Source organism: Pseudophryne corroboree, chromosome 2 (assembly GCF_028390025.1).
Source record: "Pseudophryne corroboree isolate aPseCor3 chromosome 2, aPseCor3.hap2, whole genome shotgun sequence".
NCBI classification, from domain to species: Eukaryota; Metazoa; Chordata; class Amphibia; order Anura; family Myobatrachidae; genus Pseudophryne; species Pseudophryne corroboree.
In genome coordinates, this window is record NC_086445.1 from 901,992,742 (window position 1) to 902,013,962 (window position 21,221).

The 21,221-nt window shown below is 42.3% G+C and overlaps 1 protein-coding gene across 1 annotated transcript in view; it reads left to right on the forward strand.

Moving 5' to 3' along the window:
* Positions 1-941: 941 nt before the first annotated feature.
* COL26A1 (collagen type XXVI alpha 1 chain) overlaps positions 942-21,221 on the forward strand; it is a 783,134-nt gene continuing 762,854 nt past the window's right edge. The window contains exon 1 of the mRNA XM_063956052.1: positions 942-1,198. Within this exon, the coding sequence (XP_063812122.1) occupies positions 1,047-1,198 (152 nt within the window). The 5' untranslated portion in view covers positions 942-1,046. The remainder of the gene's footprint in view (positions 1,199-21,221) is intronic.

The window sequence follows — 21,221 nt, forward strand, 5'->3', positions numbered from 1 at the left end:
ATGTAGATATATGTATGTATATATATATATATATATATATATATATATATAAATACACACACACACACACAGACACACTAGTTTTACGGACCCAGCATATACTGGGTCACCTCAGTCCCCACCCCCGTGATTGGCTCCGCCCAGTTCTGGAAACCCCCCCATGCAAATCCTGCGTTTGCCACTGCCTATAGCAGTGTTTCCCAGTAGATGGTTCCCCACCTCTTTACCTCCTGTTTGACTCATGTATAACTCTGAATTAAGGAGTCAAAATCAAAATATAATCCTAGTCAAATGTTCTAATTTTTGACTGTACATGGTCAGTAAGAGTTGCATGCGTCTGAACTTATTTTAATGGAGCCATGTGTGGTTGAATAGATCTACAGTAAAAAGATAGTCAATAGGTCAACAGGGTCAGAAGGTCGACATGAAAATGATCGACACAAAAATTGTCAACACAAGTTTTTTTGGTTATTTTTTTAATTTTTTTTTCTTCACTCGCCATACCTCTGGCAAGTTACTATTCCCAAACGTAGTCCACGTGGATGGAAAATGATAAAAACCTTAAGCACTTTCTACCTTTTACCTGTTGACCTTTTGACCCTGTCAACCTTTTGTATGTTTGGGGTCTAGCTATTGACTTGACTTTTTACTGTAGATTTGTCAACCGGATACCATTTATTTAATGTGCAATGTCTAATGCATGCACCTTTGTAGCTGTCATTCCTCAGGCAAATTCTACAATTCTTCCAAAGCATTATTTTCAGTGATCTTTGGTTTTAATTTTAGAGTGATCATTTCACAGAATCACCACTAGATGGTGCTAGCAATATGCAACGTTAAAATGTTACAGCCCCCTTTTTAATGACTGGAGAAAACCTTACCAAATTTAAAGGACTTTAGTTCAGAGTATGACTTGAGCAGCCAGTTCCTGTGTGTTTAGTTCAGCTTTACAGAGCTTTTGGTCTCTTGTATTTTAGAACCCTCTAGTTTGCCACTGGATTTGTTCTGTAGTTTTTCATGTCAAAATTATTTCCCCATTGATAAAAATGAAATATCCTCTAGTTTTGCTGTGGTCTTCCAGCTTATTTGGATTTACCTGTGGGACAGGGTATATGTATCAATTCCCAGCATCACCTCTGCAGCACAACTACCCTGATCAAAACTCAGCATCTGCAAGCAGCAGTTACTCAAATCGAAGGTGAGTGCCGTCACTTTAAGATATATACATCTAATTAAGTCAGAATTCTTCTTTGAATTCTGACTTAATTACATTTTCTCTGATGCACAATACAAACTAAACATTTATTGTGCAAAACATGAAAATAGCCAAAAGCCGTTTTGATATAAAGTATTGCTAAAAGTAATTTTCTAGAAAAACAAAAACAATACAATTAATCTGAAAAAAAAACACCAAAACAAAACTGTTTAAAGTAAGCATTCTTATTGCAATGGGATTAAGACTTATGTTAGTATGTCAAATTACTCTTTATTATTATTATTATTATTATTACTTCAATTTTTAATAGTGCAGTCTCTCATACTATAGAAAAGTTTATTTATTCTTGTGCTTGTTGCATTTTATAAGTTCTAGGTATTAAACTGTTTCAATTATTGTGCAGAGTAGGGCTTGGCCAAAGTTTGACAATATGTGTTCAGCAATGCACAAATATAAATAATGTACAGTGTTTTAACCATTATATGTTGCCTGTATGTATGTACTGTATGTATGTATGTATGTATGTATGTATGTATGTATGAAGAAAGGTTATATGGTTGCACTTGATGTGCTGATCTTAAACATCTCACATCCTTAATGGTGTGATGATGTATAGGATGAACCCATTTAAACTTCACAGTCCTGAAACCATTGATAACCGAAGGAGAAAGCACTACTCAAAACATCTGGCTTACTTAGACCTCTGTGAAATTCCTTCAATAACCTGTAGGGGGGAGTGTTGTCACAGAATAAATAGGGCAGTCTATTTCCAATGAATGTGTAGGTCTGCATCCTGTTCTTAATTTTGAGGGGTGGATGACATTATGCATGTCGTTGAAAATATGTAACAATTTGATGTCATGACATCATTATTTCGTAATGATATATTTAAGGAAATTGTTGGGGTAAAGTTTAGGTTGCACACAAGCCTAACTAATGCTCTTTGTAGACACCTTTCACACATCAAAGCTTGTATCGGTGAATCACAATAAATATATTAAATTAATGTTTCATATATATATTATCTGATAAAACAGGATTAGTTATGTTTAGAAAATGTATAACAGTTCCTAGGTTTTTTTACTTTAGAGTCGACTTGTGTTTCAGGTGTCAATGTCGTAGTTCGCATTATATAGAAATATATTATTATAAATTATAAATATATATTCCTGCAGTACTTTATCGGTGAAGATCTAACATGTATTTATTATCCTTCATAAAACATTATCTACAAGAATGGCATTAACATAACTTGCTCATGCTCTATATCTGCCATCTTTTTTGGAACAAAGTTTTTCACTGTAGGAATAAGGGGGGTCATTCCGAGTTGTTCGCTCGTTATTTTTTCCCCGCAACGGAGCGTTTAGCCGCTAATGCGCATGCGCAATGTCCGCAGTGCGACTGCGCCAAGTAAATTTGCTATGCAGTTAGGTATTTTACTCACGGCATTACGAGGAATTTTCTTCGTTCTGGTGATCGGAGTGTGATTGACAGGAAGTTGGTGTTTCTGTGCGGAAACTTGCCGTTTTATGGGAGTGTGTGAAAAAACGCTACCGTTTCTGGGAAAAACGCGGGAGTGGCTGGAGAAACGGAGGAGTGTCTGGGCGAACGCTGGGTGTGTTTGTGACGTCAAACCAGGAACGACAAGCACTGAACTGATCGCACTGGCAGAGTAAGTTTCGAGCTACTCAGAAACTGCACAGAGAAGTCTTTTCGCAATATTGCGAATCTTTCGTTCGCAATTTTGATAGGCTAAGATTCACTCCCAGTAGGTGGCGGCTTAGCGTGTGCAATGCTGCTAAAAGCAGCTTGCGAGTGAACAACTCGGAATGACCACCAAGATACTTTAAAGTCAGGTTTTTTTTTCATTACGTCCCTAAACAATGCATTGCATAGTTTTCCATTCAAGGTAGAAAGGAATCTAAATTCTTTTAAATGTTCTCATCCCATACAGATGTGTCCTTGCATGTTAAACAGTCCTTCTAGGCACGCCATGCCATGGCGTGATTGGTAGCGCTGAGCAACTTTACTTGCGACTTTTTCCATTTAAAATGCATTTTCTTTGCAAAACGTTGCAGAAATTATTCACAAGAGCTTATGCAGATTAAACTGATGCGGTATGCCTATATTCTGTGTGTAATCACGACTGTATCTGCATATGAAGTGCTACATTATAGTGTTATCCTAGAAAACACTGTAACGTACCATTTCGTATGCAGTTACAGCCACAGATGCATAGGGTATATAGGCATGTTGCGTATCATATAAATCAGCAGGGTCTGCTTGTGCATCCTATTCGCATATCAATGCGGAGAAGACACATTTTCACCAAAAAAAAAGATGCCCGACGCTAACAGAGTTGCACTGGACCTGTCAGCTCACTCACACCAGGCATCTCCCGCTATGTGTTGTATTGAAGCAAGGTGTATGAGAACTCATCTGTATTTCTCATTAAATAAATATCTTGCCTTTCTTTGGGGGATATCCAATAAGCAGAGGGAATTTACCACTACTAATGGTTTCCGCTGGGACTATTCTATTAGCCTCGTAGCCAGCACCACTTATCCCTGATGCCAGCACTTATTGGAGAGAGAGAGACCCTTTTTTGTAATAACACATGGGTTCGGATATTTATCCTGGATCCCTTGGGTTATTGGACATAACGGGGCATTTTCGCAGATAAAAAAGGGCTATAACTGTATAGCCCGATGATGACCATCAGTCAGACCGATTTTTACAACCGAAAAATGATTAGGGCTAACTGGATACTTAGGGGGACATTTACTAAACAGTGATAAGAGCGGAGAAGTGAGCCAGTGGAGAAGTTGCTCCATCAACCAATCAGCAGCTCTGTATCATTTTATATTTATTTTTCTTTGTATAGGCAAAAAGGGGAAGGGGAATGTACTTCTGCACAAGTTTTAATTATTCGTTAAATTCCCAATTATTTATGTCATCTATAATAGGATCCACAAAGTGGGGGTGCTGCCCAAGACAATAACAATAGAGAACAAAAAACGGAAGGACAGGATATTTTAGAAAAAATTAAGTAAAAGTAAAATTTTAAAGAAATTATATTTAGATTGATATACAATATTTATTTTTCTCTAAGTGCGCCAACAAAAAAGACAATCCTGTCCTTCTGTTTCTTGTTCTGTATAATTTTATAGTATGCAAATTATAGATGTTACTTCAGTGCTGATTGGTTGCCATGGGCAACTTCTCCACTGGCTCACTTCTCGGCTCTTATCACTGCTTAGTAAATGTCCCCATTAATCTACTCTTCTTCCCTTCACTCAACCTATTGATGAATACCACTGATGCCACTAATTTATAATTTTGTTATATTAGGAGTGTCCCTATATCAGCTTTTCTATATGTTATTATTTGTGTAGAATAATATTTCATAACCTGCTGAAGAAAGAAAAGCATATGGTGAGAAAAGAGAATTATATGGGTATATGAGATGAGTAGGTTTACCATATGAAGTAGGATGTTGACAACAGCAGCTGTTCATGATCTAGCTTCATGCAAATTGGTCAATTAAACTGCTGATAGATGACAATCTTCTGTGCTTTCATGTGGTCAGTAACTTGAGAAAGGACTAGACAGAGAAAATTACATGGTAGAAGGACAAAGGGGGTCATTCCGACCTGATCGCTCGCTGCAGTTTGTCGCAGCGCAGCGATCAGGTCAGAACTGCGCATGCGCCTGTGCCGCAGTGTGCCGGCGCATAGCAGCCGTCGTTGCCTAGCGATCGCCTCTGAGGCAGAGGCGGTCGCTGGGCGGGAGGGGGCTGGACGGTGGCGTTAAGCCGCCGTTTAGGGGGAGCGGTCCGGCCAATGCAGGCATGGCGGGACCTTTGGGGGGGGCGCTCCCCGGCTGCTGCGTGCAGTCACGCACAGCCGCTGTGGGCCGGGGAGCAATGATTAGCTCCCGGCCAGCACACTAAAGCTGCGCTGGTCGGGAGCTACTCTTGAAGTGCAAAGGCATCGCAGCTGTGCGATGGCTTTGCACTTCTGCGGGGGGGAGGGGGGGGGGCACTGACATGCGGGTTGGACTAGCCCTGTGCTGGGCGTCCCCCCGCACGTCAGTGTGAATGATCGTAGCTGTGCTAAATTTAGCACAGCTACGATCAACTCGGAATGACCCCCAAAGGCTGAATATTTTTAATGATACCTCTCGCATAAAGTAATTGATAAACTATGTAGATGAACCATCTCAGCAAGATACAAAGGCAATTCACTATCAAGACTGAATAGTAGTCACATTGCTTTATACTTATTCTGTACTTCTATTTTGTACATTTTATACTACTCACATGCATAGGCGTGCGCACGGGGGGTGCCTGGTGCGCACAGGCACCCCCTAATGTCCGGCACCCCCTCGCACTCCACGCCTGCGATGTTCGCGATAAGCCGCCGCAGTGCCAGCTCTGCTCATTGCAGTCTGACACTGACAAACGGTGTTGCTGCGCCTGCCGCTCGCCGCCGTGGACAAAATAATTCTAGAGGCTCATGCTGGTGTCACGAACGGCTGCCCAGCGCAGCAGCCGCACAGGGGGTGACTGATGTCAAGCTCCGCCTCCCGCCCGCGCTCTCCAGTCTCCTCCAGCGGCTATGCACATGCAGGGGGGTGAGTGAGAGCTGCTCCTCAGGCATTTTTTTCTTCTCATGGGGGTGGACTGGCCTAGTCAGATGCAGCGTCTCCGGTCTGTAGGTATGAGATGCATGTTAGGGGGTAACTGTGGTAGTGGCGGGTCCGGTGGGGGATGGGTACGCGGGCGTCTTTGATTAAAGATGCTGGCCGGGCGGGCTCTCGCTGACCCGGCAGGGGCTGGCAGCGTCTATATGCAATTATGGTGGCTGTGTTTTATTTTTTGGTGAAAAGATATGTGTGTACACTACAGTATGTATAATATGGTGTCAGCTGTGTCTGCTGTGTATATCTATGCTACTGTGTGTGTCTACTCTACTGTATATATGCATGTTGTATACTACTGCTATATGTGATGGATGGATGGATGTATGTATGTATGTATGTATGTTATCTATGTGTATGTTCACTATTAATTGAGTTTACTGTGTCAATGTATGCTGTGTATGTGTACTACGTGATTGGTAACATGCTGTGATGTAGTTTAATTATTAACATCTCCTAGGAGTGCCGCCCATTGTTTTTGCTGAATATATATATATATATATATGGAACCCCCCCATAAAAATCCTGCATTTGCCTCTGCGCCGTGTCCTCACTGTCCTGTAACTGCCACCGCCAGCCACGCCAACATCACAGGCCCAGCCCAGGTAGCGTTCCTCTCAGGATGAATCGGATCCGCCACCAGAGCGGAGGACACAGCTGAGTGAGCCTGAGACAGTTCAGCACTCAGCAGAGAGTGTAAAGGTGCATACACACTGGGCAAAAATCGCACAGTGTGTATGGGCCTTAAGACACACGCTATCTGTCAGTGTGTCACTGACACACTGACAGATAGCGTGTTTAATATGTTAAATTTGGATTTTATTATTACTATGGATTATTTGTATCCCTCAAAATATTTATTATTAATAATGTGTTATACTATTGTAATAACGGCGAGCACTACGGGGGTATTATGTGTATCTGGCACTGCTGGTGGCATATTGTTTGCCATAATGTGAATTCCGGCTCATACTGTGTGACATAACGTGTGTTTTGGATCATACTGTGTGACATAACGTGTGTTTTGGATCATACTGTGTGGCGTAACGTTAATTTCAGTTCATACTGTATGTCAAAGGGTGAAATTTCGACTCATACTGTGTGGCGTAATGTGACTTTCGTCTCATACTGTGTGGTGTAATGTGAATTTTGGCTCATACTGTGTGGCGTAATGTGAATTTCGGCTCATACAGTGTGGAGTAATGTGAAGTTCGGCTCATACAGTGTGGCGTAATGTGAAGTTTGGCTCATACTGTGTGGCGTAATGTGAATTTCAGCTCATACAGTGTGGTATAATCTGAATTTTTGCTCATACTGTGTGGCGTAATATGAATTTCAGCTCATACTGTGTGGCGTAATATGAATTTTGGCTCATACTGTGTGGTGTAATGTGAATTTTGTCTAATACTGTGTGGCGTAATATGATTTTCGGCTCATACTGTGTGGTGTAATGTGAATTTCAGCTCATACTGTGTGGGGTAATGTGAATTTCAGCTCATACTGTGGGGCGTAATGTTAATTTTGTCTCATACTGCGTGGCATAATGTGAATTCGGCTCATACTGTGTGGGGTCATGTGAATTTCAGCTCATACTGTGGGGCGTAATGTTAATTTTGTCTCATACTGTGTGGCGTAATGTGAATTTTGTCTCATACTGTGTGGCGTAATGTGAATTTAGCTCATACTGTGTGGGTTCATGTGAATTTCAGCTCATACTGTGGGGCGTAATGTTAATTTTGTCTCATACTGTGTGGCGTAATGTGAATTTAGCTCATACTGTGTGGGGTCATGTGAATTTCAGCTCATACTGTGTGGCGTAATGTGAATTTAGCTCATACTGTGTGGGGTCATGTGAATTTCGGCTCATACTCTGTGGCATAATGTGAATTTTGTCTCATAATGTGAATAAGGGGCACTACTGTCAGTAGCTGCTGAGCATGGGGACATGTGTGACAAATGCTGGTGTATTGCATAGGAGGGGTCTGTTGGCATAGAAAGAGGCAAATGAGGCTCTGATGGCACATGTGTAAATTATAACCTTGCTTGTCTTATATTAAAATGGAAATGTTCGTCCCAGCTGTCATGATCCCGACAGCGGGATACCGACCACCAGTGTGCCTGCAGTGGAGTGAGCGCTAGAAAGCCACTCGGCGGGCAGGGTGCCAGTTTTCCGACAGGCGGTCTCATGATCACCTCCCATTTGGCTCATTAAATCTCCCGTACTTTTCAAAGTGGCCCACTCAAAATTAGGGTGTAGTGCTGGGTGGTGCAAGGGGTGTGTGTGGGGTGGGGGTGGGGAGGGGGATGCATATGCACTTAGGCCCATCACTCTCTAGTTCCGCCACTAGGTCAGGGATAGATTGGGGAAGTGTAAGCTGTGAATAGGATACAGCGGCAGCTAGCACTCAGGGTTATGCCGTAGCAGACCGTCAGTACTGCCTGGTGGTCGCACCATTATATTTCATTTTTATTTCTCTGGGGTATATTATATCTACTTTATTATTAGGGAGAAATTAGAATAAGCCATGTGATTTTACTGAGAGAATGTAAAATAGTTCTAGACATGTCTATGGGTGGTGCTAGACACGCCCAATAGGCGGTGCTTGTTACGCCCAAAAGGCGGTGCTAGACATGCCCCTTCGGGGGGTGCACCCCCTAATAAAATGAGCTGCGCACGCCTATGCTCACATGCTATACTTTTATAATGTTGTCCCTAGATTAAACACAGATGTTTAAAATCTTCAGAATTTAGTGACTATTTTCCAGGTGTTCAACCATGCAAAATAATTATTTGAAATAAATGAAAACTCCCTGTTGTACCATTGATACAATGATGTTCTGCAAATTTACTGATGTTTGAAAAGACAGAAGTATGTAAGTTAAAAAAAAGAACTGTTCTACAGTAAGAAAACTGTATTGGGTATATATCGCATGTGTAAAGGAGATCAATAGATTCTGAGAATTCCATGTGCTTTAATCTATTTATAATTGACCCAAAAGAAGGACAGTAATACAGATAATGGAATATTAGATGCAACGCACAAAAGTCATGCTCCATGCAGGGAAATCATTGGATGTTGGAGATAACATAGCTCTTATTCACTAGTGCAGTGGTCCCCAAACTGTGGAGCAGATGTATTAAGGGGGTCATTCCGAGTTGTTCGCTCGCAAGCTGCTTTTAGCAGCTTTGCACACGCTAAGCCGCCGCCTACTGGGAGTGAATCTTAGCTTATCAAAATTGCGAACGAAAGATTTGCAGAATTGCGAATAGACACTTCTTAGCAGTTTCTGAGTAGCTCCAGACTTACTCGGCATCTGCAATCAGTTCAGTGCTGGTCGTTCCTGGTTTGACGTCACAAACACACCCAGCGTTCGCCCAGACACTCCTCCGTTTCTCCAGCCACTCCCGCGTTTTTCCCAGAAACGGCAGCGTTTTTTCACACACACCCATAAAACGGCCAGTTTCCGCCCAGAAACACCCACTTCCTGTCAATCACACTCCGATCAGCAGAACGAAGAAAAAACCTCGTAATGCCGTGAGTAAAATACCTAACTGCATAGCAAATTTACTTGGCGCAGTCGCACTGCGGACATTGCGCATGCGCATTAGCGACTAATCGCTCCGTTGCGAGAAAAAAATAACGAGCGAACATCTCGGAATGACCCCCTAAGCCTGATAAAGTGAGAAAGTGGAAGGTGATATCATATCAGCCAGTCAGCTCTTAACTATTATTTTTCAAACCCAGCCTGTAACTTGACAGTTAGGAGCTGATTAGCTGGTGTGTTATCACCTTCCACTTATCACTTCTTTATCACTTCTCCAGACTTAATATGTACATTTGCCCTTGTACCATAATGAACCGGGGATGCTACCGAGAAACTCACAGGGTCATAAGGGACTTTTAAGGTTTCACTGCGATAGCTCAGAATTTCAGCTACAGTATACTTAGTGCTACCTTTCTTTAAATTACACTCTTGAATATTGGAGATATATTTTTGTATTTTACTTCCTTTCAAATCTCCAGGTCAGTCAGTAATCCAATAGTGTAATGATTACTGTTTGTGACGTCTAGTTAAGTTCAGTAAATGTATTGTTTGCGAAACTGTGTGTCGTGGCACAATGGAAAGATTTTTGAACAGTAAGAAGTGTGGGATGGCAAGCCACAGGCCAATTGTGAGGATGTGAAGTAAAGAAAATATTATAAATATGGTAATAGTTATTTAGTCATTGGTTTTACTTTAGTAGATGTCAGTCTACCAGGCATTTCTTTTGGCCTAGGCTGTGAAAAAATTGGTGAGTCACTGTGGGCACCATGGACTGAAATGTTGTCAACCACTAAACCAGCCAGTTCACAACTCATGTCTAGACGGATTCAGAATGATATCCCGGTTGTCGGGATGCAGGCGATCATATGACGGACATAGGCATCCTGACCATGAAGATCCTGACATCGGAGGGGGTAAGTATTTTAGCCCTCCCCCGTACCCTAACCCTCCAGAGGTGGCAGCTAGGGCTAACCCTCAGAGGGCGGCGGCTAGAGCTAACCCCTGCTAGTGCCCTTCCCTACCCCCCCTTCCTTGCTCCAGGACCTAACCCTAAAAGTTACCCTGATACTTACCGTTGGGATAGCGGCTGTCGGTCTTCCGGTGACGGGATTCTGGCTTCGGTCACATGACTGCCGGCATCCTGTCTAAACTCATGTCAAAAGCTTAGACTAAAAAAAACATATCAAAAGTGTAAGGAAATAAAACATAAAAGCGTAGCGAGCATGAAATTGCATGGTTTCAGGGGACCAAGACAAGCATACATGACTTTTATGCGATGTTGACTGTTTTAATATATGGTGACATTTAGTCTCTGAAGTATAAGATGTTAAATTATGGTGAGATCACAATATCAACGTCATTACCAGTTTCAAAATGTTGGTTATGCTGTTTAATTGCTGTAGGTGTTTTCGCAGAGGTAAATATTTGAATTGTTTGAACTATAAAGGATTTCCCGAGGGAAGGGCAGCATAGCGGAAATGATGTCATACCTATAATGTTGTCTGGGACATATCTTGGACTGTGTGTTTTCATTGTCAGATGGAAAGTTCGTCTATACTGGCAGAGGTCTGCATACCTTTACTAAAAATAAGGTCCCACATGACAGACTTGCAAACAAAATTATATTTTGTTAAGATCGGGCAGAAGTGTTTTCTTTACATTACATGTGATTTTATGTTTTTCATATGTGGATTTTTTTTAAACTTTTTTTGATATGTTTGCAAGTTAACCTTTAATGTTTTTGTTACCTCATATAGCTAGGTGTTCTCATTTAAGTAACTTTTTATTTGTTTTCATTTCATTGAATAGGACCGGCGCCGGAATCCCGACACCCTGCATACCGACAGCTATTCTCCCTCGTGGGGGTCCACGACCCCCCTGGAGAGAGAATAAAATAGTGTGGCGCGCGTAGCGCGCCACCGTGCCTGCAGCGTGGCGAGCGCAGCGAGCCCGCAATGGGCTCCTTTGCACTCACCCCGCTGTCGGTATGCCGGCGGTCGGGCTCCCGGTGCCGGTATGCTGGTCGCCGGGAGCCCGAGCGCCGGCATACCGTACTACACCCCTCCACATTGCATACCTAGCTATTAAGCATATGTAGAGAGCTGGACTCTTCTGTAACGAGTGTTTTCTTACTTTTATAGTAAATTAGCAATTACGCGAATCGCAGGTGTGTTTTGCAAGAACCACATATTGCACAAGACTGATCCATGTTGTCAGACTGCACATATTCCATAAACAGAACTCGCCCACTTGTGTGACAGCATTACGTTATGAAATGGAATTTATTTGATAGTAATACAGAAAGGGGAAATAATAAATGTACGTGTATTACCTCATAAAACAATGGATCATCTTCAAATTATCTGCATCTGCTTTATGAAAGAGCGTGAAATCTGTAATCTATCATTGTGATTTTATATTGTAAGCTCTCATGAACATAAATTATCTCCCTATTTTGTATTAGTCTCCTCTAGTACAGTATTTCAGTGCTGTTAAATGGGTACTCTAAATTGTACAGTGTGTCATACCACAAAGCAAATTGCATAGGTTTCTCTGTTCACACAATGGGCTTCTTCTCATACAAACATTAAACATAATTATCTTACGTTACCTGCGTGCCTGCAATTTGCAAATAGATTTTTGGTATATTGTAAGGTAGTTATTAGAATGAATTGTAAGGTAAGAAGGGCATTAACATTTATTATAGGCTAAACACTGAGCCTTATAATGTGTTAAAAGTAGGATTCAGGTCTTTAATTGAGTGACACTGACTGCTGCAAGATTATGGTAATAAAGTATGCCTGTCTTTTACATTCTAAACTCCTTCCTAGCTCTAGCCTGATTCACAGGTGTCAAAGCCATGCCTTCTTTCCCATATAGGGGGGAATTCAGTTAGCTGCAGTAATTTATCACATGCTAATTGACTTCTAAATAAACAGATATTTGCATGCATGAATTGGTTAGTAATTAATGCGTGCCCAGTTTAACTGAAGACCCAGACTTTTGCTTTCAGTACCATGTCTTAAGCAGGGACGGATCTAGACTTTTCCTTTAGGGGGGGCGGTGTACTGTTTGATTGTGACTCCTCCCATCTCCAGTCATGACTCCTCCCCTCTCCAATCATGACTCCTCCCCTCTCCAATCATGACTCCTCCCCTTTCCATTCCCGACTCCTTCCCTCTCCCATCCTGACTGCGCTGGCAGGGGTCAACCTTAATTGCAGACGCATCATGAGACGGTGTAACACATGCTTAACGACGTTGCCCTGTGCTGTGCGGCCCCCAGCATGTGAGGAGATGAATGCAGATCTTGCTGCGTATGCAGCGATTTGCGTCCATCTCTGAATAACCCCCTATGTGTATAAGGTGTATATAAAACATAAATGCAATCTGTGTTTAGACTTGGGTCCCATCCAGTGGCAGATTTTCCCTATGGACTCCAGAACTGCAGCCCCCCCCCCCCCCCCCAGTAAAATCCACCGCCTTAGCTAAGTGTCAGTGAGGCCAAAAGTAGTAATGCTTACCATTACACCATCTGTGCTGCTGCTGTTTGGAGATCACAACACAAAAGAGATCAACCTAGCTGGGTATAAGCGGATAGAGACACCCGCCTATTACAGACATGTACACAGCAAGACAATGGGTTTGGATTGTAATTGCTACTAAAGTGTGCACGGGAAACAATGTTTTATTCTAGCATTGCTAGCAGCAGCAATATGGTCTGGTGACCCTATAAACAATGGGTCCAAATCTATTTTTTATTTTAGTGCCTAAAAAATGTCATTAATTTAATAGTCATGTATTTCTATGTTAATGCCACTAATTATGAGAACTAAATGTGGTGAAAAATAAAGGCCACACTCACTGGCATTTTAAATTAATTTTTAATATATCTGATGTGCTTGTATGAGTAGTATAGGTTTTCCAGTAAAGTAAGAAATGAACAGTAGTGAAATACAGTAAGTAATGTCCCAAAATCAGATACCACAATTGAATGCAGGCAACATAAAAACTGCCCATGGGTCTTGTAAGAGGAGAATCTGTTTTTTAGCAGACCCACTGGCATTTCACATAAATGGGTCTATGGGGAAAAAACAAATCTCTTCTCTCTCTCCCCACACACCTGTATACCCCTGGTATATACCCGCACACCTGTATATCCCTGCTATGTTCCCGCACACCTGAATACCACTGCTATATACCCGCACATCTGTATACCCCTGCATTATACCCGCACACCTGTATATCCCTGCTATGTTCCCGCACACCTGTATACCCCTGCTATATACCCGCACACCTGTATATCCCTGCTATGTTCCCGCACACCTGAATACCACTGCTATATACCCGCACATCTGTATACTCCTGCATTATACCCGCACACCTGTATATCCCTGCTATGTTCCCGCACTCCTGTATACCGCTGCTATATACCCGCACATCTGTATACCCCTGCTATATACCCAAACACCTGTATACCCCTGCTATATACCCGCACACCTGTATATCCCTGCTATGTTCCCGCACACCTGTATATCTCTGCTATGTTCCCGCACACCTGTATATCCCTGCTATGTTCCCGCACACCTGAATACCACTGCTATATACCCGCACATCTGTATACCCCTGCATTATACCCGCACACCTGTATATCCCTGCTATGTTCCCGCACACCTGAATACCACTGCTATATACCCGCACATCTGTATACCCCTGCATTATACCCGCACACCTGTATATCCCTATGTTCCCGCACACCTGTATACCCCTGCTATATACCCGCACATCTGTATACCCCTGCATTATACCCGCACACCTGTATATCCCTGCTATGTTCCCGCACACCTGTATATCCCTATGTTCCCGCACACCTGAATACCACTGCTATATACCCGCACATCTGTATACCCCTGCATTATACCCGCACACCTGTATATCCCTGCTATGTTCCCGCACATCTGTATACCGCTGCTATATACCCGCACATCTGTATACCCTGCTATATACCCACACACCTGTATACCCCTGCTATATACCCACACACCTATATACCCCTTCTATGTTCCTGCACACCTGTATTCCCCTGCTATATACCCACACTACTGTATACCCCTGCTATATTCCCACACATTACAGTATATACCCACACACCTGTATACCCCTGCTATGTACCCGCACACCTGTATACCCCTGCTATATACCCACACACCTATATACCCCTTCTATGTTCCTGCATACCTGTATACCCCTGCTATATTCCCACACATTACAGTATATACCCACACACCTGTATACCCCTGCTATGTACCCGCACACCTGTATACCCCTGCTATGTACCCGCACACCTGTATACCACTGCTATGTTCCTGCATACCTTTACACACACCTTTATACCTCTGCTGCATACCTGCACTTACTTACAGTAAGTTGCAGATTGCTGGTAGGTCTCTGTCTGGCAGGCAGTAGGTTGGTACTTGTCCTCTTGCCACAGCAGCAGAAGCAGGCTGGTCCTTGTCTCTCTGGCAGCATCAGGCTGGCCCTTGTCCCTCTGGCAGCAGCAACAAGCTGGTCTCACACTGCAGCAACGGTGAGTTGAATCAAAGTAGAAATGGAACGCACAGCTCCTTCCTGCTTCCACTTCCTGTGTACAGTGTACACAGACATGTTCAGCCCACCCAACACTATAGTGTTTTTCATTCGTCGACTAGCCTGACTGTCAAGTAACTTTAGCCCCACCTCCAACAAGCAGCCAGTTCCCGGACGGATCTCATTTGATTATCTGTGTGGAGACACTGGGGTGAGAATCCCACTCCACAGTCAACAAACTTATCTTTATTGCCTGCCCTATTAGCCAAAGGAGTGAATGGGAAGGAGGAGAGACGCTGCGTGTGAGAGCTCTGCAGCCTCTGCTCAGCAGGGAGTACACAAGCTGGGAGGAGGAAGCGGGATTGCTGAGACACTGTGTCTCATCTCATCACACTGAAAGCGGCAGTGTGCTAGGGGGGGCGACCGCCCCCATCGCCCCCCTTTCTATCCGTGCCTGGTCTTAAGGTATAAATAGAATAGTATTGTTGCTGTACCGCCATGATGATTGCTAAATACTCTAAGAGCATTACCAACTGCAAGATTACCTTCAGCAGTAACCGCTTGATGTTTAATGTAAAGCCCTGATAGTGGCAAAAATACCCCTTATCATCGTCCATAGGTTTTTTCTATGCCCTTTAATAACTAGGCCTCTTAGCATTGGGTTAATCTGAAATATAGACAAAAGACAACTAATCTTACTGTATATTTAGATTTAGACCAAGCTAAGAAATACTGATATGCAGCAAGTACAGCTCCAAGGATACACAGGAGTGTTAGGCGCAGAGGCAAATGCTTCAGCAACCACTACCTAGGGACATATTCAATTAAGCTTGAGTTTTACCAGGCGGGAAAAGCTCCTGGTTTAATGACCAGAGCTATTCAATTATTTAGCCTATGCACCGCAAGATAAAACCTCTGGTAAGTGGTAACACGTAGAAAGTCACTGATTCTGCGCAAAATGCAGAATCAAACGGGTTCCCTTGCACTTTATATGCATTTCACTCTGATTTTTCCCCGCAGCTCCTGAGGCTGTGAGGAAGTAACCTGCATCTGGGGACTAGCGGTCTGGATTCCCACAGCTAATTGAATCAGACAGCACCAACAATTAAGCATGGCGTATGCCCCCTAGTGTTTTAGCGACTTGCTGGTTTGCTTGGAACTCATTACAGCTGGGCCTAGAAGACAGGCATAGAGTGGAAATAAAGTAATACATTAGTGCTATGCTTGGCCAGTAGCAAACTCAGGGTCTCGCTTATTCATTCTCACATGTAAGCTTCAATAATACGATCACTGCTCTGGAAACATTGTCTGGAGATATCACCTCCAATAACTAAATGCCATCCCTTATAAAAGTCTCCATTTGCTAAGGGGACTTTGTGTATAAAATATGACACCAACAGGAAGAGATCAAGGGCTGTACCTAAAACAGAATTGCTAAAACATTTTGCTGTCACGCACCCCCCTTAAATCTGTATCCCCCAGTGTCTGTAAATGTTTACCCTTTGCTATTGATGCTGTATAAAACTGTTATTTTGAGTTACAGTGAATACTCTAAAGTAATCCTTCAATGTGCTCAACGTATCTGAGGTATCTGAGGTGCCCCAAGGGGATACATAATGTGTCACAGGCTAGGAATCCCTGATCTAGAACACACATTGTACAGTAAATTCTACGCTCTGCTCTTTTTAGGTGCAGGGAGTTGTGGTTTAGAAACCCATAATGTAACAGAATAATGAACTATGTGGCCCAAATTAGTTTTTTCTGCTGTATGTTTCACTGACAAACGTGCCGTGTTATGCATAATTGCTGCGCATAAATCTTCTGTGACAAGGGAACAGACCTGCACATTTGTAAGTGTACACATATGTATTGTTTATGTCATTTATGAGGACCGTTATGGGAAGCATTTGTCAAACAAACATAGAGCACTGCTATATAAGAGTGACAGTTGTGGTAACACAGCGGTGACCTTATTATGTGGTCACCAAATATAAGTGGTGTGCTTAGAAATTGGTACTGTGTCAGGCAGCATTAGGAAATGACTCAGTGCAAGTTGCCAGCTCACTTTTCTCTGCTAACATTGTCAAGAACACACTCAACTTGTAGGAACATTCACGGGCTGTAGGCTGCATGTGATAAAAGGAAAGTATGAGGAATGTGGCAAGTCAGTGAACCAGCTGTATCACTTACATTGTTCCTCTTGTCCTGTAAGAACATAATAGCATACTATCTTTTTGAATTAATATTTCAATTATGAAGCCTGGAATGTTAACCCCCTTTAATTTAACCCTTTCACAGTCTGAGAATGATGTTTTAAATATACATGGTACTAGAAATCAATGGGAAAGATTAAATGGAAGTCTATATAGCCAGCAGGTTGTTAGTAGTGTTTCTTATTATAGAGAAATACTGTATAACAATAATACAGGTTGAATATCCCATATCCAAATATTCCGAAATACGGAATATTCCAAAATACGGACTTTTTTGAGTGAGAGTGAGATAGTGAAACCTTTGTTTTTTGATGGCTCAGTGTACACAAACTTTGTTTAATACACAAAGTTATTAAAAATATTGTATTAAATGACCTTTAGGCTGTGTGTATAAGGTGTATATGAAACATAAATGAATTGTGTGAATGTACACACACTTTGTTTAATGCACAAAGTTATAAAAAATATTGTCTAAAATTACCTGCAGGCTGTGTGTAAAGGTATATATGAAACATAAATGCGTTCTGTGCTTAGACCTGGGTCCTATCGTCATGATATCTCATTATGGTATACAATTATTCCAAAATACGGAAAAATCCGATATCCAAAATACCTCTGGTCCCAAGCATTTTGGATAAGGGATACTCAACCTGTATTGTATTACATGAGGTTACTGTAACACCGCTAGAGAAATTTCTCTTCCAGGACAGCATGTCATTGGCAGGTGATTTCCCACTCAAAATATGCCATCTTTATTATTCTAAGCTACTAGTGTTATCTGGGTGTATGCTTACAATAAAATGGAACTGGTAGTGGATAGTAATATGAGTCATGTGTTTAGGTGCAGTGAGATTTAAAGAATCAGATTTACTGTCACTTAACCACAACTCCACCTACATGTTGCTGGGGGCTCATTCTAGGGAGAAGGATTTGATGGAACCCTACTTGCTTAAATGGAAGATAAGCTTAACATCCCTGCTGTTACTGACCTCAGCAACACTTTTGGCTACTATTGCTCGCTACCTGACATCACCCCTTGTACTTGTTATCAGACTCTCCTTATTTGCTGCTGACTTGACCTTTGGCCTGTTTCCTTGCTTGTTACCAACCCTTACCTTATGCCTAATATCCAGATACTCTATGTCCGCAGATGACCCTGACCATTGGCTGTTGTTTTTAATTATAATCCATTTGATGGTGCCTCTCCTAGTTAGTTGTTTATTTCCTGTGTTAGTCTCCATTCTCCAGCACTAGCTTGTGCTACTACTCTTAGCTTAAAGGCTTGGAGCATATAAGTACTAGGGAGCAGGACTAGCTCTATTGGAAAGGTGGCATGGATCTAGGAATTCATCTATTTTTTAGCCATAACACAACCTCGGTATAGAGGAAGTTTAATATTGTTGGTAAGCAGGTCAAATGTGTTAATCTTTAGCACATAATGTTGGACATAGTTCAAAAGGTTAGGCCTCTAACAAGATGTTTTATAAGGAAATTCTTAAATGTTGAAAAAATAGGGTAATGGTCAAAGGCTAAAAAAAACGATTTAAGGCAATATAATATAGATGTGATTAAGAAGATGTAAGATTGATAGGGTAGCTAAGAGGTATTGTGACATTTCTGTTTATAGTTGGTTAGACTGCAGTCTGGGAGAAACCTTGCCTATCATGCAATGGCCACACTTTTTTGAAGCCCAAAATTGATACATTCCTTACATGATGGGAGAGTGCCAGCAGTCAGATGGCGAGTAGAGAAGAAAGAGTTCCATGCCAGGACCAGTAGAAGGAGTCAGACAGTGAGAAGATAGGAGAGAGTTCCATGCCAGGAGTAGTAGAAGGACTCAGACAGTGAGAGGAGAGAGTTCCATGCCAGGGCTAGTAGAAGGAGTCAGACAGTGAGATGAGGAGATAGTTCCAGGCCAGTTTTCTCTGTTTCTCACAGCTCCCCTACTATACCAGGTGGAGGAAGCCTGAGAGAAAGCATAGTGCATACAAAGAACTTTTAATATAGTGCGCTAACCTAATGAACTGTATTAAGAGACCACATTGTTTTGTTAACTGTGATTAACAAGGCACTATGCAGTAAAACAAACAATAAAATAAGAGGCCCTGGTGTCTCACAACATTATAAACAAAACATGTACTAATGAGCTAGCAGCCCTCTTAAAAAGTCTAAATTCGAAAATCATAAATTGCCCGTATCTAGATGTTTGCTTGACTTTATACATGTAGACTTGATACTGGCGTTGGTAGAAGCAGGTATGCGCTAGCTGAGTATAGTGAGGGCAAGTGCGACATAAGTAGGCATGGATGCACATACTGTAGATGGACCTATTTGGAGGAAAATCTATTGGTGGTTCTGGAGAACTGACATACAAATATAGTATGATAATAATGTTGTTGATGATGATGATGACCATGACTATCAGTAGCACACTCTGGCCACGTCTAAATGCTGGTTTGCATACTGACTCCTCCAGATAGACGTATGGTTAAATTATATCAAGTCCACATTACTTATTCGTCATTTCCATTTGGATGATTGCAGTAATCCCATTATATTTTTTAAATGGGGGTAAATAATGGACGTGGGGTTGTTTGTATTTCATTACATTTTATATGGAAAACTGAAGTTTCACATTTACTAATAAAAAAAACAACAATCAAGATGCAATTCTCAAGTGTACACATCATTTTATTATACTGTTACATACATAAAGAGTAATGCAACACTGAGAAGCCGCATCTCTGTATTATCTTTAGACATAAACACATACATTTGTATGCCTGGTACAATAGTACTCTCTGTGAGATACATACATATACATATACATGTACCCACTGGATATTTAAAACTAATGGTAACATGTAGAATAGTGTTTTAACAAACATTTATGATTACACCTTATGGGGTATATGCAATTGCCGGCGAATCGCGGCAATTTTTCGCCCGTTTTTTAATTCGACACAATTCGACCGTCGAATTCCGGCAGGTGGGTGCCGGAATTCAACATATTCAATAAAAAACGGATTCGACAGTCCCGCTGTCGAAAAACGGCCGATTTGACGGATTTTGATTAGATTTTAAAAAATGTAAAAAAAACGGGAAAAACCCCGAAAAAAAATTGCGTGGTGTCCCCCCTCCTAAGCATAACCAGCCTCGGGCTCTTCGAGCCGGTCCTGGTTCTAAAAATCCGGGGAAAAACCTGACAGGGGATCCCCCGTATTTTTAAAACCAGCACCGGGCTCTGCGCCTGGTGCTGGTGCAAAAAATACGGGGGACAAAAAGCATAGGGGTCCCCCGTATTTTTTACACCAGCATCGGGCTCCAGTAGCTGGGTAGATAATGCCACAGCCGGGGGTCACTTTTATACAGCGCCCTGCGGCCGTGGCATTAAATACGCAACTAGTCACCCCTGGCCGGGGTACCCTGGAGGAGTAGGGACCCCTTCAATCAAGGTGTCCCCCCCCTCCAGCCACCCAAGGGCCAGGGGTGAAGCCCGAGGCTGTCCCCCCCATCCAGGGGCTGCGGATGGGGGGCTGATAGCCTTTTGAAAAATGAAAGAATATTGTTTATTCCAGTAGTACTACAAGTCCCAGCAAGCCTCCCCCGCAAGCTGGTACTTGGAGAACCACAAGTACCAGCATGCGGGAGAAAAACGGGCCCGCTGGTACCTGTAGTTCTACTGGAAAAAAATAGCCAAATAAAAACAGGACACAGACACCGTGAAAGTAAAAGTTTATTTCATACATGCCGACACATACATACTTACCTATGTTGACCCGCCGACTGCCACGTCTCCAATGTCGCCGACGATCCGGGGTACCTGTGAATAAAATTATACTCACCTGATCCAGTGTCCTGGTCTTTTATTATAATCCACGTACTTGGCAAAAAAAAAAAACGAACACCTGGACCAGGCGGACTGAAAGGGGTCCCATGTTTACACATGGGACCCCTTTC